Raw genomic sequence first — 14443 nt, forward strand, 5'->3', positions numbered from 1 at the left:
ATATATATATGTATATATACGTATATATATACGTATATATACATATATATATATATATATATATAGTATCATTAGAGAACTGCAAATAAAACAGTAAGATGCAACTATACACCTATCAGTGGGACTACAATCCAAAACACTGACACCACCATACGCCTGCAAGGAGATAGGACAACAGGAACTCTGGTTCATTGCTGGTGGGAAGGCAAAATAGTCCAACCACTTTGGAAGACAGCTGGGCAGTTGCTCACAAAGCTAGGCATAGGCTTTACCGTAAGATCCAGCAATTTCACTACTAGGTATTTTTCCCAATGAGTTGAAATCTGTCCTCCAAACACCTACATATAAATGTTTATAGCAACTTTGTTCATAAGTGCCAAACATTGGAAGCAATCAAGATGTCCTTCAAAGATGAATGGATAAACAAACTGTGGTAAATCTATATGATGGAATCCCATTCAGTAATGAAAAGAAATATGTTATCAAGTCACAAAAAGACACTGTATATTGCTAAATGAAGGAAACCAGCCTGAGAAGGCTAAAAACAAAACTACAGATTGCCAGAGGTGGGGAGGGGCGGGAAGGGAAGGATGAGTATAGGTGGAACACCATTTGTAGGCAGGTGAAACTATTCTGTATGACACTGTAACTATGATACATGACATTATGTATATGGCAAAACCTGTAGAACTGTATGACACGAGTGAACCCTAATGTAAACTATGGATTTCAACTAGTAATGATGCATCAGTATTAGTTCATTAATTGTAACAAAATACACCACACAAGATGTCAACAATAGAGCAAACTACGGTAAGGAAAATTGTATAAATGAGGGCGGGGGCAGGGGGAGGACTGTACTTTCTGGTCGATTTTTCTGTAAAACTACTCTCAAAAAATGCATATTAAATCAAAAATCCCTTTTATCTACTTTAAACACTGAGGTTCTATGTGAAATTTTCCTGAGAATATGCATTTTTTTTGGCAAAGATATTTGACAATCAATGGTGTGATACAATTCTTTAGATTTTGATAAATCTTTTAAACCCCATTTTCGTTGCTTGATTATGTGCCCTTGGGCAGGCGTTGTAACCTCCGAGTTTCAGCATCTTTGTGTGTAAAATAAAAAATTACCTTTCTCATAGGTCAACCGGATCTAATTAGATAAATATATGTAAAGCACTTAGCAAAAGCTGCACAGAGTAGGCATGTAAATGGTTGTTCTTTTCTTTCTCCCTCATTTGTCCCCAAATTCTAACTCCGGTAAGGTAGAACACAACCTGTCTCAAACCAGTATTTCTCAAACGAAGGTACGCATGCCTAAAGGTACATGCAACCATTAAGTAAACACCTTGTGTCTTCCTGGAGCTCAGTTTAAAATCTGGGGGGAAAAAGCTATTTAACTGGTAACTTAAAACACTGTTATACCAAAGCAACGTTGCTTGAGTATTTGCACTACATTTCAAGAAGCAACATAAGACTGTGCTTTCATTAGAATTTTGGTCACACTCTCAGACTTCCAGGGCCACTTCTCCACCATCTTCAGCTGTTCGGGGTGTATCTCAAACTTCTCCACTGAAGCAGTGACTTTCCTTTCTAGTTTTAATTATGTTACTAAACACAAGTTCATTTTCTTCTCAACGTCAGTACCGTGTCAACAGTTTAGCTCCAAAGGGCCTGGCTCCTCTTAAATTACTAAGGACAACCTGAAAAATAACATTTTACATTACACAAGCCATTTAATATGGAATTTATAGTTATATGAGTCAAAATTAATAATTGAAGTGAAGATGGTACTTTTCTTTGATTGCTTTCTCAAGGTCTTAGCTATTACCTTGAGTAAATTTTTTTCCTCTGAACTGTGCACATCAGTCTGTACTGGCCTAATTTTTTGAAACAAAATTCTTTGTATATCACTATGTAACTCTTTTGTCCAAGAGAATCTCGTAAAATTAAGCACCTGACTGGCTAAATACGTAAGGATAAACAAAGTGGTATGAGTCACAGGGCTAAACACAAGCTGAGCATCTACTGTGTTGGTTCAGTGTCACACGTTAAGAAGAAGAATAAACTGAAGCATGTTCAGAGATCGACAAAACTCTTAAGGATTTCAAAACCATGCTACATGAATAAGAGCAAAAAAAAAAAAAAAATGGAGGTGTGCTTAATCTGTTGGGGGGGCGGGAAACTTGCGCTTGGAATTGATGGAGTGTAACAGCCATCTTAAGATACCTGAAGGCTATCATATTTGAAGGGCATCAGACTCGCTCTACGTTGCCCAGAACCAGGACTAACGTGATGAGGCAATAAAGTACAGTTAAGTACAGATCTCTGAGCCTGGAGTCAAGAGACTTGAATCCTACAGCAGACCTTTAATAAACTATGTGATATTAGAAATACATGTACTGTTCCCAGATATCAATAATCTTGTACGTAAAATTTTACATATTTTATTTTACAGATAAGGATGCTAATCTAGCTAATTTCTAAGGTAATTTTCAAATAAAAAAATGACATGAAGCATATTCTGGGTCAACTTCTTACCATCAGAGCATCCCTGAACATGGAATCAGCTACCTCACTGATGTGGTGAGTGCTGTCACTAGATCATAGCAATATGATCATTTGCTCTGCATAAAGGCAAATGCAGAACAGACAGCAAACTATTTTAAATAAAAGCCAAATGTCCACGAGCTGATGTCCTTATAAAAAGAATCAAAAAGATAGGATGGAAGGTTACTCTGTTTTCTATACTGCCATCTATTGAGTAAATTATACTAGTAATGTAATTCTAGAAAAAAATTCTAAATCATTTTTTTAGCTCACCTGTACTGAATACTGCATTTTCCTTTGTTTCTAGATATACTACATATTACGCTAACACTTGATTCTTTGAACCTACTTAATATACCTTACAGAACAACGGTATAACTTTCTTGTCTGAACAATTTTATATACTAGCCAACAATATTATTTCTTAATCCTTAATATAACAGATTCCCGAATTACAGTGTAAGTGAATGTTTATAAAACTCGAATTTCTCAAATCGAAGTTAAAATTACTCAGTACAGCTACTGTTTTCTAAATTCTAGGTTTCATTGAACAAAAAACAGGCAGACACAGCAAACATGAAGCCAGGCAATAAGCTCAAGGAATCTGTACTCAACTTTCCATTCAAAGTACAATATTTTAACAGTTCCCAGGGCTTAAGAAATACTAAATTAAATATGGATCATAAACATTACGAGAGTAAGGGTAGGAGATGCCATGGGATATATTCAGGCCAGGTACCAAAAGGGTACAATGTCTGCAGATATTTGTTTCTAAATGCACTCCAAAGTCATGCAAAAACAAATCTGTGGTTTATCCATTGCTCTTCTCTGAGAGAAATGTTTAAGAAAAATTATTTTCCTAATTCTACATCTGTCTGAAAATCAAAGGATATCTGTTGTAGTTTACTTTATCATCAGACATTGCACTGAACACATTTTGAACATTTTTTTCTACCTATGCCATACCTTACCTCTTGAGTAGAGATCCCTTTGATCGTAATTCCTGAAAACTCCGATGCACCCTTCATAGTTCCCTAGCGTTTTTTTACTGCAGTGATCTAATTACCTTAGATGTACATTTAGTGGGAAAAAACTTTAAAGAGCACCTATGTGCTTATTTGGGAAACACAAATCGTTCACATTTCAGGACTACGTTAATGTGAATTTTTTTAAATGGGAAATAAAAATACCTGAATTTTAAAAAATCAAGAAATCGCTTGACATTTTGCTCAATTGTTTCAATACAGCAAAATACAGTAAGATCTGTGCACATATTTAACAATAAGCTACAAGGGTCAGTACTTTGCAGGCACACTGCTTATGTTACCTTTACCTTTTTTAAAACAGAAGCTACATTAAAAAAAAACTGTTTCCTCACTAAAGAACAAAACAAAACTTTTTCCTATAGCTAATCCCATGAATCATGGTGAGACAATAAGCCTACGTTCTTACACCTCGGAGATAAAGCCATGTTCAACATTCTGTAATGTTTTTATTTTGAAGCTATTGACAGTGTAGGGAAAAGTCCCTGTAATGGAAATTATTTAAAACTCTCATTTCACCATTATTTTTACAATGTTTGAAATTTCCAGTGCAAGATTTTTATTTAACCCCCCCAACCCTACCCTTCTATACACATATAGTTAAGACTTATAAATTTTTTTGTATTCAAGGAAAATACAGCCTTCCATCTTCCATAGAAATACATTATGTCTGTAAAGCTTTCAATAGCTTTAAATCTAAAAACAAAATTTTATCCACACAATCTTTACTCATCTTTCCCAAACTTACCAGACTAATAAAGCCGAGAATTTTAGCTCCTCTCCCGCCACCACCCCCCACAAATACAGTAGCTATTCTAAATCGTAATTTCCTTTTATAATTCTCATCTTTCAGAGTATAATTTCTTCAGGGAGCCAAATTCTTTCATTTTAATCCGCAAATTGTCATGAATCAAACTTTTATTTCTTGCTTAGGACCCTATCATAATGTTCACTTTTAATTTTAGGAGCCCATTTCTTATGAGTTTTCTTCAAATCAAAAGGGAAATCTCCTCTTGCTTCTAGCAGACTCTGCATAGGAAAGGTAAATTGTTCCAGTGGCTTTGATTAAGTTTATGTAGATATAAAGACGAGAATCATTAAAACCCAATTTTATCCTTTTCCATGTTGTTTTGATAAGGTTAAAAGCAAGAGACTCTAAGATTTCCCCTCCTATAATTATTTGTTCAAGGAGAACATTAAAATATAAAACATTTTCTTCTCCTATTAACAGCACCCACAAATTGGGCAGCTCTCCAATCAGCCGTTATTTTCAAATATTCTTTTTCTGAATAGAGGAACTGTCTTTTGTATGCTATTTTGTGAGGCTCTTTGTTTATCAAGATCTCACTTTAAAAGATGTGACCATATTACTCCTGATATTTATGATATTAGCTCAAGAGTTTTAATGGTTTGCAAAACTGGCATACAAAAACGGCATCTAAAACAATCCAATTCTGGAAACAAAGCTAAGATGAAGCTAATCAGGAAAATGCAAAAATAGACTAAATAGATCACCTATTTCCTACATTTGGCACTGGGTGACCCAATGAGAATCATTTTAATTCAACAGTTTAAAATAATTTTTTTTCTCAGAAGATTTTAACATATACAAGGATAGGATATATATTCAGAAATACTTAGAGGAAGACACATAAAATTAAAATACACTTAAAAATACTGTTGTAGTTTCCATTTTCTACGCCTGAAAGAAAAATAAGCCATTTATCAGTAAGTGCATTTTTTTATGGAGAAAATATTTATTAGTTTTTCAAATGATCACATAATACAAATATTACACAGTCATTCTAGAAAAAAATTAGCTTGTAGTAATATCCATAAAATAAACACTGAAAAATATAGGATTGCATATTGTGACACGAAATATTTAAAAATCTGAAAGGAAAATGTATCAAAATAAAAGTTTAAACACATCAGTTCACATTAATATACATAAAGTTTCACTTTTAAATAGCTTTTAGTGGCACGAGATGAATAGAAATGCACTTCATTTCTTTTGCACACTTTAAGGAACAAAGCTAAAATTTAATCAAAGCATGAGATTAATGGGATTAAGAGTTTAAATCACTTCTTCAAAACTGAAACAAAAGGCTAATAATGACCTCACAGGCCATAAACTCGTTTGTACTGTGGTTCAAAGAGTTCAACTAAATTTCCAAGCAAATCTCACTTTCAGTTCCGAGTTCTTTCTAAAATGTTGAGTGAGTAGTTGTTTTTTAACTTATGTGTGTTTGTAACAACTATCTTACTAACTTTTAACAGAAACAAATCAAGAGTAAAAAGCTGTAATTGTTTATGGGAATTCAGAGCTCTCTAGGGAAATTTTAGTTCAAATTGATCTTTTAAACTTACTTTTAAGTACTGTACATACAAAAGTTTATTTATAATAAATGAGGGGAAAACAAGGCCTCACAAATAGCCGAGAAGACTAAAGGCCAGGTTATAATCTAGCAAATGTGGGTTTCCAAAACCTTTAAGATTCCTAAGCCATTTAGATGCTTCCATATTATTATCTCTAGAATTTCTATTCTTAAAATTTATACCAAATAAAACAAACTGGCAGCACTGCATAACTTTTAAAAACTGCTTTAACAGCTTTCGACTGACCAGTTAAATAGATACCAAAAAGAGAAATAAAGCATTTTGATCACTACTGCCATCAATTTATCGATAGTTTGGATAACTATCTTGCAACACTTATTCACACACAGAGGCTTATCCTACTACCACTAATTGCTTTTGCTCTATGAAATAGAGCACTAATAGTACACTAATACCAGTAAAGGCTTTTTTTTCAGTTATCATTCAACTTTAGAACGCCTGCAATGCAGAACGATACCTCAAGTTTAACAGGTATTTACTACTTTAGAAGACTGAACTCAAAGACGTCTCTACTCCTATGCCGGATTCATCTTTGTTGATTTGACAAATAAGAGTAAGGCCCAAGACTAGAAAAAGTTAAAAAAGTACATCCTAATATGAAAAGTAATTTGGGAATAATTAAGAAGTTCACCCTTTATATTTCCTAGTTCCTTTCAGTGTCAGGCAACAAAAGACAGTTTCATTACGATTTCTGGATCTCCCAGACTACTAAAAAATAAAAAGTCTGCCTGCTTCATTAAGGTGATTTTCAATCCCACAAATCTTTTAAGTGAAACAGATACAGAGAGCTGCTTTTTAAAGAAAGGTGTCTCTCATGCTTCCTCTATTTCAGTCTTCTGAATAAAAAGGAATTATTTTCATGGCCATGTAAAATTCCAATCTGAAAAAATTACGTCATTATTTGAGCCTTTCCGTTTCCAGATCAAGAGTACACCAGAGTAAATCTTAAAGTTTATCAATGGCAAGATCAGGTGGCTCTCTCATCCTTGTGTCTTCTAGATATAATGCATGGCTCCGTTCACCACTGCCTTCCAAACTGCAGCTGCTGCATGTGTGACAGATATCATCCATGAAGGCTCTGCTAGAAGAGTTCCTTTTGCTGAAGTGTGATGTTTACCAGTTGAAAGAAATCTGGGCAATTAGAGAACAAATAAACCGGTCTCCCATTATCAAGATACCTGGAGTCACAGAAGGGATCCACCAAGGAGAAATGAAAACCTGCCAAAGGCACCAACTTCACGTTCTACCCACTGTAGGTGATAAGAACTTCCTGGAATCAAATCCTACCCTTGGCATCGAAGAAACTAAGAGAAAACCATCTTAATGCCATGGGGAAAATCTAGGAAAAGGCTCTTTTGCCTTGCTTTATCCTGAAACTCATATTCATTCACATGTATCTTATTAAAGAATGAAGCCTAGACTTGACAGTAAAACCATAATGGTACTATCATTGCATCTTGTTTAAAGATCTACTTAATTTGAAGTCCTAAAGTTCGAGGTAGGAAAAAGACCAAAAAGTTCTCACTAACACGGCAGGATAACACCTGGACATCAGACTGTCTAAATTAGGAGAATTCAGATGCCCAGCTTGCCCAAAGACGAAATAAAGAAACTTCTTAAATACTGGAATATAAAAGAGCACTTAGAAGTACACTAATACCAGTAAAGGCTAAAATGGGCAAATATTTCCTTTTAAAAATTCCTGTGGACTACACAGGCATTCACCAAATCAAGTGCCCCCAAATCACCCACTGCTTTAATTGTCTGGAGAGAAAATTAAAATAAACTTTAGGTCTCCTTTCTGAACGGGCACTAGTTAGCATTCTTAGAAAAACAAACAGATTGCAGCCCCACTTGGTTCTTATATGAACCCAAGGAGTTTAACAGTAGAATTAAATGGGCAATGGAAGGACACTCCAATCTATAAATAAACCCAAGTAAATAATGGAAAGCACCCACTTGTTTATTATCCTTTCCCAACTCTCTCCAGAAGCTGGATATTCTGCCTCCAAGGGTTCAGTGGAGAAAGTGGACCCCTGACGTCAAAAGCTCTCCGTGGTCTTGGCTGTATCTGTGGTTCTAGGATCACTCCTTGCACCTCTGGTAGGAGAGAAGCACTGAAATAGAGAGCTGAATATAGATTTAAGAAAAAATTCTTATTAAGAAATTACATTCTCTGGTCATTTGAGCTTGTAATGACTTATCCTCAGGATAAAAAGGAGCTACATTTGGGCATACTTTCCTTAGTGCCTTCTCAATTTGAATTTTAGAAGTCTGTCACCACAAATGACTCATTCCTCAGTCACTATTAAGAAGGGACCTATCTTGGTCTAAGCCGTAACATGTTCTGTGACAAACCACCCAACTTCAAGTGGAAGACCAAATCCAAAAATGATCAATTAGGACTGGAAAACAAGATCAGTTGTCTTAAAGGGACAGGGAAAGGCACTCGACCTCGGATATATCAAGGAAGTCCCAATTAACTCTTCTGTCAAAGAGAAGAAGACGGATTGCAAAGTAGAAACAGAATAATCAAGCATATTAACGGGAATACCACTAAACCTTGGGAATTGTCTAAGAAGCTGGATTTGTTCTCAGTTTTTAAGTTTTCAGTAATTTAAAGAGTTAATCAGACTACAGTCCCATATTATAGCAATATAAAACGAAACCTGAATTTTACCAAGCTATGACTACTGTCACTGAAAAAGATTTATTCTTCAAGCACTCATATTTAAAAGCGGGAGGGCAGAATTGCGGATACAGGCAATACAGACTAAAAATCTTTTTTCAAACATATGATCATTTGGTTTGGGGTCAAGAAGGACCAGGAAATAATCATTAATGGCTACAATGCAGAAATTTAAGCAGTAAGATATACCCAAATAACAGATGATGATAAAGATACTGGAAAATCGTTTACTTTATTATAGAGATTAGGTAACTAAGAGAAGGAAGTTCAAAGGACACAGCATCTGAGCAAGGAAAAGCTGAAAGGAGAATAAGACAGACAGATAGGTATTTAAAGTTACAGGGACTGCAGGATAAATTTTAACCGTAGAAAACAGATCAATTATACTTTGTGGTACAGAGTGATACATGAGTATTAAATTTCAGATCTCACTCTAAACAGAAGGGTGCTGCGTATTCCTGCTGGATGGAACGCAGGCAGTCACACTATGTGACTTCAGGGACATGTTATATTTGGGGATAAATTAAGAAAAAATGCTATCAAATAATGTCTCTCTCACACCAACTGGTCATCACAAGGGTTCCTTACCTGTTAGTGGAACGAGGATTGTGCTCTCCTGTTCTCTATCAATCAACCAACAAAGGTTATAGTCTCAGCACTAAGAAGGTGGCAACCAACCAAAGTTAGTTTTTAATGCCTTCATTTCCTCCTGGCTCTGCCGGCCAGTTTGGAAATATGCCAGCAGCTGAAAAGGAATGGTTATTCCATTACCTAACAACAGTAGACTAAATTTTTTTTTTTTTAAAGCCTGAAGATGAAGGAATGAGCTAATAACCCTTCTGTACTTTAGGAATATGTTCAAGTGAAAAATGTAAACAGTTTGGACTAAGAAACGAAAACCTACAAATTTAACCATCAAATCTGTCATTTCCAGAATTTAAGCAAAGAAATGAAAAAACAAATCTAAAGAAGTCAAGGGGGTGAAACCGCCATCCAACGTGAGCTACCAAACAAATAACTACAAAAGCTATGAGCCTACCAGGCAGCTATTTTCCATTGTAAGTTTCCAACAGATTTTAAATCCTGAAGTCTTCAAACAGTATTCTGCAGTAGAATCACATTGAGTAGGAACATGAGGGACGGCAAGAGGAAAGGAGCACAAAAAAGAAAAAGAGCTGAATACTGAATGTCTCAAGAAATACAATCTAACTAGGTATTTGCAAGGGTCCCAAACTCACAAATCCAATAGCAGAGTATTCCACAGCTGGAGTTCTTAAGAGGTGGCTTTTTAACAGATGAGAAAGAGCTTAAAACTGATACATCAGAGCTATTTTATTTATTTTCATTGGACCTATACAGTGGAAGCAGGTGCTACAAAAGTGCTTTTAAAATTATTAAACAATCATCCTCCAGCCTTTTCTAATCAATTTTCTTGACAAATCATTCTTTTTCATATCTAATAATATTTCAATATAAACCGTGAAAATTATTAAAGACTCCCAAATGAACGAGATCTAAGTAAAACTTAACTACTTTGATTAAGATACAGTTTAAAATATATTCAGAAACTATAAACAAGATATGATTTTCCAAATTTCCCAGTTTTCCTTCATTTCTTAAATACTAATTAGTAACAATATATCTGATTGAAAATACAGGCAAAAGGGGAGCATTCCATTATGGAACAGAATTATTTGGTAATTTAAGTTCAGAAGCCCACTTCAATTTGAAAATGAAAAACAACTCCCAAGAAATCATATCTTGCTCAGATTAATAATGGTCTAAGTTTACAATTTCTCCTTCAGTAGGAGCTCCAAACCCTTGACTTATTTACCACACCCCACAGAGTATATAAATTAAAAATGCAACAAACTTAGATTAAAAAAAAAAAAAAAAAAGTCCTTAGGTTAGGTTATAGGGTAAGTTAAATATGAGAGTTGGCTGAAGAAATAATAGATCCACTTATAAACTTCTCCCAAGTCAGATTACTTTCAGGATATAACTTCTTTGCTCTGCCTGAAGTATGCCAAAACTTGTGGATTCAACATATTCATACTCAAAAAAAAAATTAAACAAATTTCCCTAAACAGAAATTATTTTGAATCATTGAGGACAGCTGCATCTCTCTTGCTTCAGGAGTTAATAATCTATGAAGACTGTGGATTAGATAGTGTATCATATCACTTATGCAGAAAAATGTAAAGGCACTTTCAAAATGAGATCATTATGCAAACAAGAAAGGACAGCCTTTGCAAGGCTACTACTGATGGAGGCTCACAAGAATGACATAGTAGGACCCACCCTAATTCTGTTTCAGTATACAGCATTCTTCTATGTGATGTTTCAAGAGGGAAAAAAGAAATTACTCCACTGCAGGGCTTGCATTTCAACCACTAAAGAAGAAATTCCAAACCAAAGCTAATAAAATCAGCAATGCTGAAATGCCACAAAGGAACTCAAACAAGGTGTTAGAAGGTCTATTCATCTACGATTTTAATATCTTCCATTAATACTTAAAAGTTTAAAGATTCTTACTGAAAATCAAGTCACATTCAAATCAGAAACAATCTAAGTATTTTATATATAAATACCACTCTGAGAAATTCTCCCGAAATGTACAAACTAGACTATTTGCAATATTTGTTCTCAATACTAAATTACTAAATGAGCATATAATGTTTATTACTTTTAAGCGTTTCTAATATCAATGAAAGAGGGAAAGCTACACCTTATCATTTTTAAGCAATGAAATTGACGGTAACACATTTCTACAAAGACTATGATTTCTATTCACTTGTGTTATAGAAGACCAATCTGAAGTCGGAATTATTAAGTTATAGATTTACAGATTATTTATAAAACAAAACATTCTACTACTCTAAACTGGACACAGTAATATCTTTTTCTTATTCACCTTTTATCATTCACTGTTACTAGTTGTAAGGCACTTCTAAAAAGAATAAGAATTTCCCACAAATCCCTCCAAGTGTCCAGATCAGCCCCAGATGGCATTAAGAAGAAAATGAAAGAACATCCTTAAGAGAAGCAGTGAGTCTTTGCATCTCCAGCCCCTAGACTATACACCGAATTAAATAAATTCAGTAAACGTTTTACAAATGAACGAAGTCTACCGGTCAAGAAACAAAAAGTAAGCAGGATTTTGTCAAGTGGCTGGTATCTAAAGTTAAACTTTCTTATCCTAAAGGAAATAAAAACTATTGAAAGTGTATTAGTTCCATGGATTCTCTTTTGGGGCTCATCAGCTACTAGGATTAATTTCTAAATATGATCAGCAGAAACGTCAAAGGTATTATCCTGAGGTGACACAAATTTTAGCTAAATTACAACACCCGTTATAGATTTCCTAATGTTCTTTTCCAGACCTAAAATTAGTAAAAAACAAAAAACCAAACCGGATATTGCCAGAACACCCAATTTCAATTTTTCAATTTTAAAAAGTGAGAGATCTTGTCAAAAAGCAGACAGACAAACAAAGCCCAGCTTGCTCAGAATTAGTTAGCCACGGTATTGTACTGACTCTGGAGGAAAAGGTTCTCTCTAAACCAGAACCTTGTATATATTGTCAAACGGGATACACCTTATAAACACTAAAATAAGGAAGAAAGCCTGGAACTTTAAGGAATGCACAGCATGGAAAGCAATTACCTAACAGAGAAGAAAGTTGTAATGAAAGTGAAAAACCCTATTAGATTGTTTTAAGAAATCAATATCTAACCAAATTCCAAGATTTACCAATATATTTTCTCTTCATCCTTTTGGAAAAGATACTATCCCGAAATGTTATTCGGATTCAGGTTACTCCACTAGGTTTAAATGTCAAGTGTTTGTTCAAAGATAGAAAAGAAAAAAATAGCTAATCCTGGGCTTCCCTGGTGGCACAGTGGTTGAGAGTCTGCCTGCCGATGCAGGGGACACAGGTTCGTGCCCCAGTCCGAGAAGATCCCACACGCCGCGGAGCGGCTGGGCCCGTGAGCCATGGCCGCTGAGCCTGCGCGTCCGGAGCCTGTGCTCCGCATCTGGAGAGGCCACAACAGTGAGAGGCCCGCATACCGCAAAAAAAAAAAAGCTAATCCAATTATGTCCTCATGTTCCACTGACTATAAGATGAGGAAGTAAAACAGGTAAAAAAAAGAAAATGCACGATACATTTTTAGAGTAGTTAATGCTCTATAGAATTAAAGATAAAAGGCAATCATACGATGAGGAAGTAAAACAGGTAAAAAAAAGAAAATGCACATTTTTAGAGTAGTTAATGCTCTATAGAATTAAAGATAAAAGGCAATCATAAAAATATATATCGACTATAAAAAAAATTCAGAATCAAGTTGCCTTTAAAAAGGCAACTTCAGGGTCAAGATGACTAAACACAGAAACATTTAAATTGACCACTGCCTCCTTTGAATGAAAAAGGCTCTGTTCCTTGAAACAAAGAAAACCTTAGTGAACATAATTTTATGTTAAAATTAGTGGAAGTATTTTGAGAAACAGTATTTACATAGTCTTAAAATATCTCCCCAAAAGGGAAAAAGAGTAAATCAACAGTGTAGACACCTGGCAGTCACCTCCTTAACCAAATCATCTTTTATCGCCACCAGTAATGGGACAAATCGATATCATGTAACTCCTGATATAATGTACTGACACAGACATAACATCATTTCAGTGGAATCTTTTCCAAAAATATATAATTCTCAATCTGACCAACAGAGAACATCAGATACACAAGTAATATTCAAACTAGCTAGTACTCTTCAAAATTGTCAAAAGGCAAAGAGAATGAAGAACTAGCCCAGATTGAAGGAGACTAAAGAGACATGACAATTAAGTACACTGTAAAATTCTAGATAGGATCCTGGACCAAAAAGTATGATTTAATGGACGATGGTCAAAATGCAAATAAGCTTACAGATTGGTTAGTATTAATGTCAACTCCTGATTTCTATATTTCTTCTATGAATATTAGGAAAAGCTGGGTGAAGGTATACGGGGACTCTATGTACTATTTTCGCAACGTTTTGTTAAGTCTAAATTTATTTTAAAATAAAGTTAAAAATATAAAACAAAAGGTTCTGAATATGTGACATACCTATGGAATGTTCACTGAGAAGAAATATAAATCTACAATTTTTACTGATAGAAAGTTCACTCCGATCTTTCTTTAAAAACTAGTTCTAGTGGAAATGACAGCATCATGTTCTGTACTAATATCAGAAAAGTAATCAGATGGTGACAGTCTTGCTTATGCTTTTGTTTTTGCGGTACGCGGGCCTCTCACTGTTGTGGCCTCTCCTGTTGCGGAGCACAGGCTCCGGACGCGCAGGCTCAGCGGCCATGGCTCACGGACCCAGCCGCTCCGTGGCATGTGGGATCTTCTCGGACCGGGGCACGAACCCGTGTGCCCTGCATCGGCAGGCGGACTCTCAACCACTGCGCCACCAGGGAAGCCCTTGCTTATGCTTTTTAATTTCTTTGATAAATAGTTCTCCATACAGAGAACTTTGATTCAGAAGAAAGTATGAGAGATCAAAAAATATCTTCTCTCCTACAAAGAGAAAAACTGAATTATGTTTATGTTAAACTAGAGTGGAAATTAACTTTAGACTAAAGCAAACATATAATAGAGTTAGTGGCTTAAAATTTAAATTACCATGTATGTATACACACTAATAGCTAGCTAGTGGGAACCTGCTGTATAGCACAGGGAGCTCTGCTCAATGTTCTGTGGTGACCTAGATGG

At 35.1% G+C, this 14443-nt stretch overlaps 1 protein-coding gene across 3 annotated transcripts in view; it reads right to left on the reverse strand.

Annotated features, from left to right (window-relative positions):
• The window catches only part of TSC22D1 (TSC22 domain family member 1), a 129769-nt gene that overhangs the window by 89981 nt on the left and 25345 nt on the right, over positions 1 to 14443 (reverse strand). The window contains exons 2-3 of one of the 3 annotated variants that reach the window (XM_024755486.1): positions 7956 to 8113; positions 5478 to 7127 (exon numbers count right to left, since the gene is read on the reverse strand). The exons of 1 other annotated variant lie outside the window; for it this stretch is intronic. In XM_024755486.1, the coding sequence (XP_024611254.1) occupies positions 7963 to 8113 (151 nt within the window). In that variant the 3' untranslated portion in view covers positions 5478 to 7127; positions 7956 to 7962. Of the gene's footprint in view, positions 1 to 5477; positions 7128 to 7955; positions 8127 to 14443 lie in introns of those variants that run through there. One more of the 3 variants, XM_024755487.1, reaches the window with a different exon arrangement.

Source organism: Neophocaena asiaeorientalis, unplaced genomic scaffold (assembly GCF_003031525.2).
Source record: "Neophocaena asiaeorientalis asiaeorientalis breed wild unplaced genomic scaffold, Neophocaena_asiaeorientalis_V1.1 scaffold59, whole genome shotgun sequence".
NCBI classification, from domain to species: domain Eukaryota; kingdom Metazoa; phylum Chordata; class Mammalia; order Artiodactyla; family Phocoenidae; genus Neophocaena; species Neophocaena asiaeorientalis.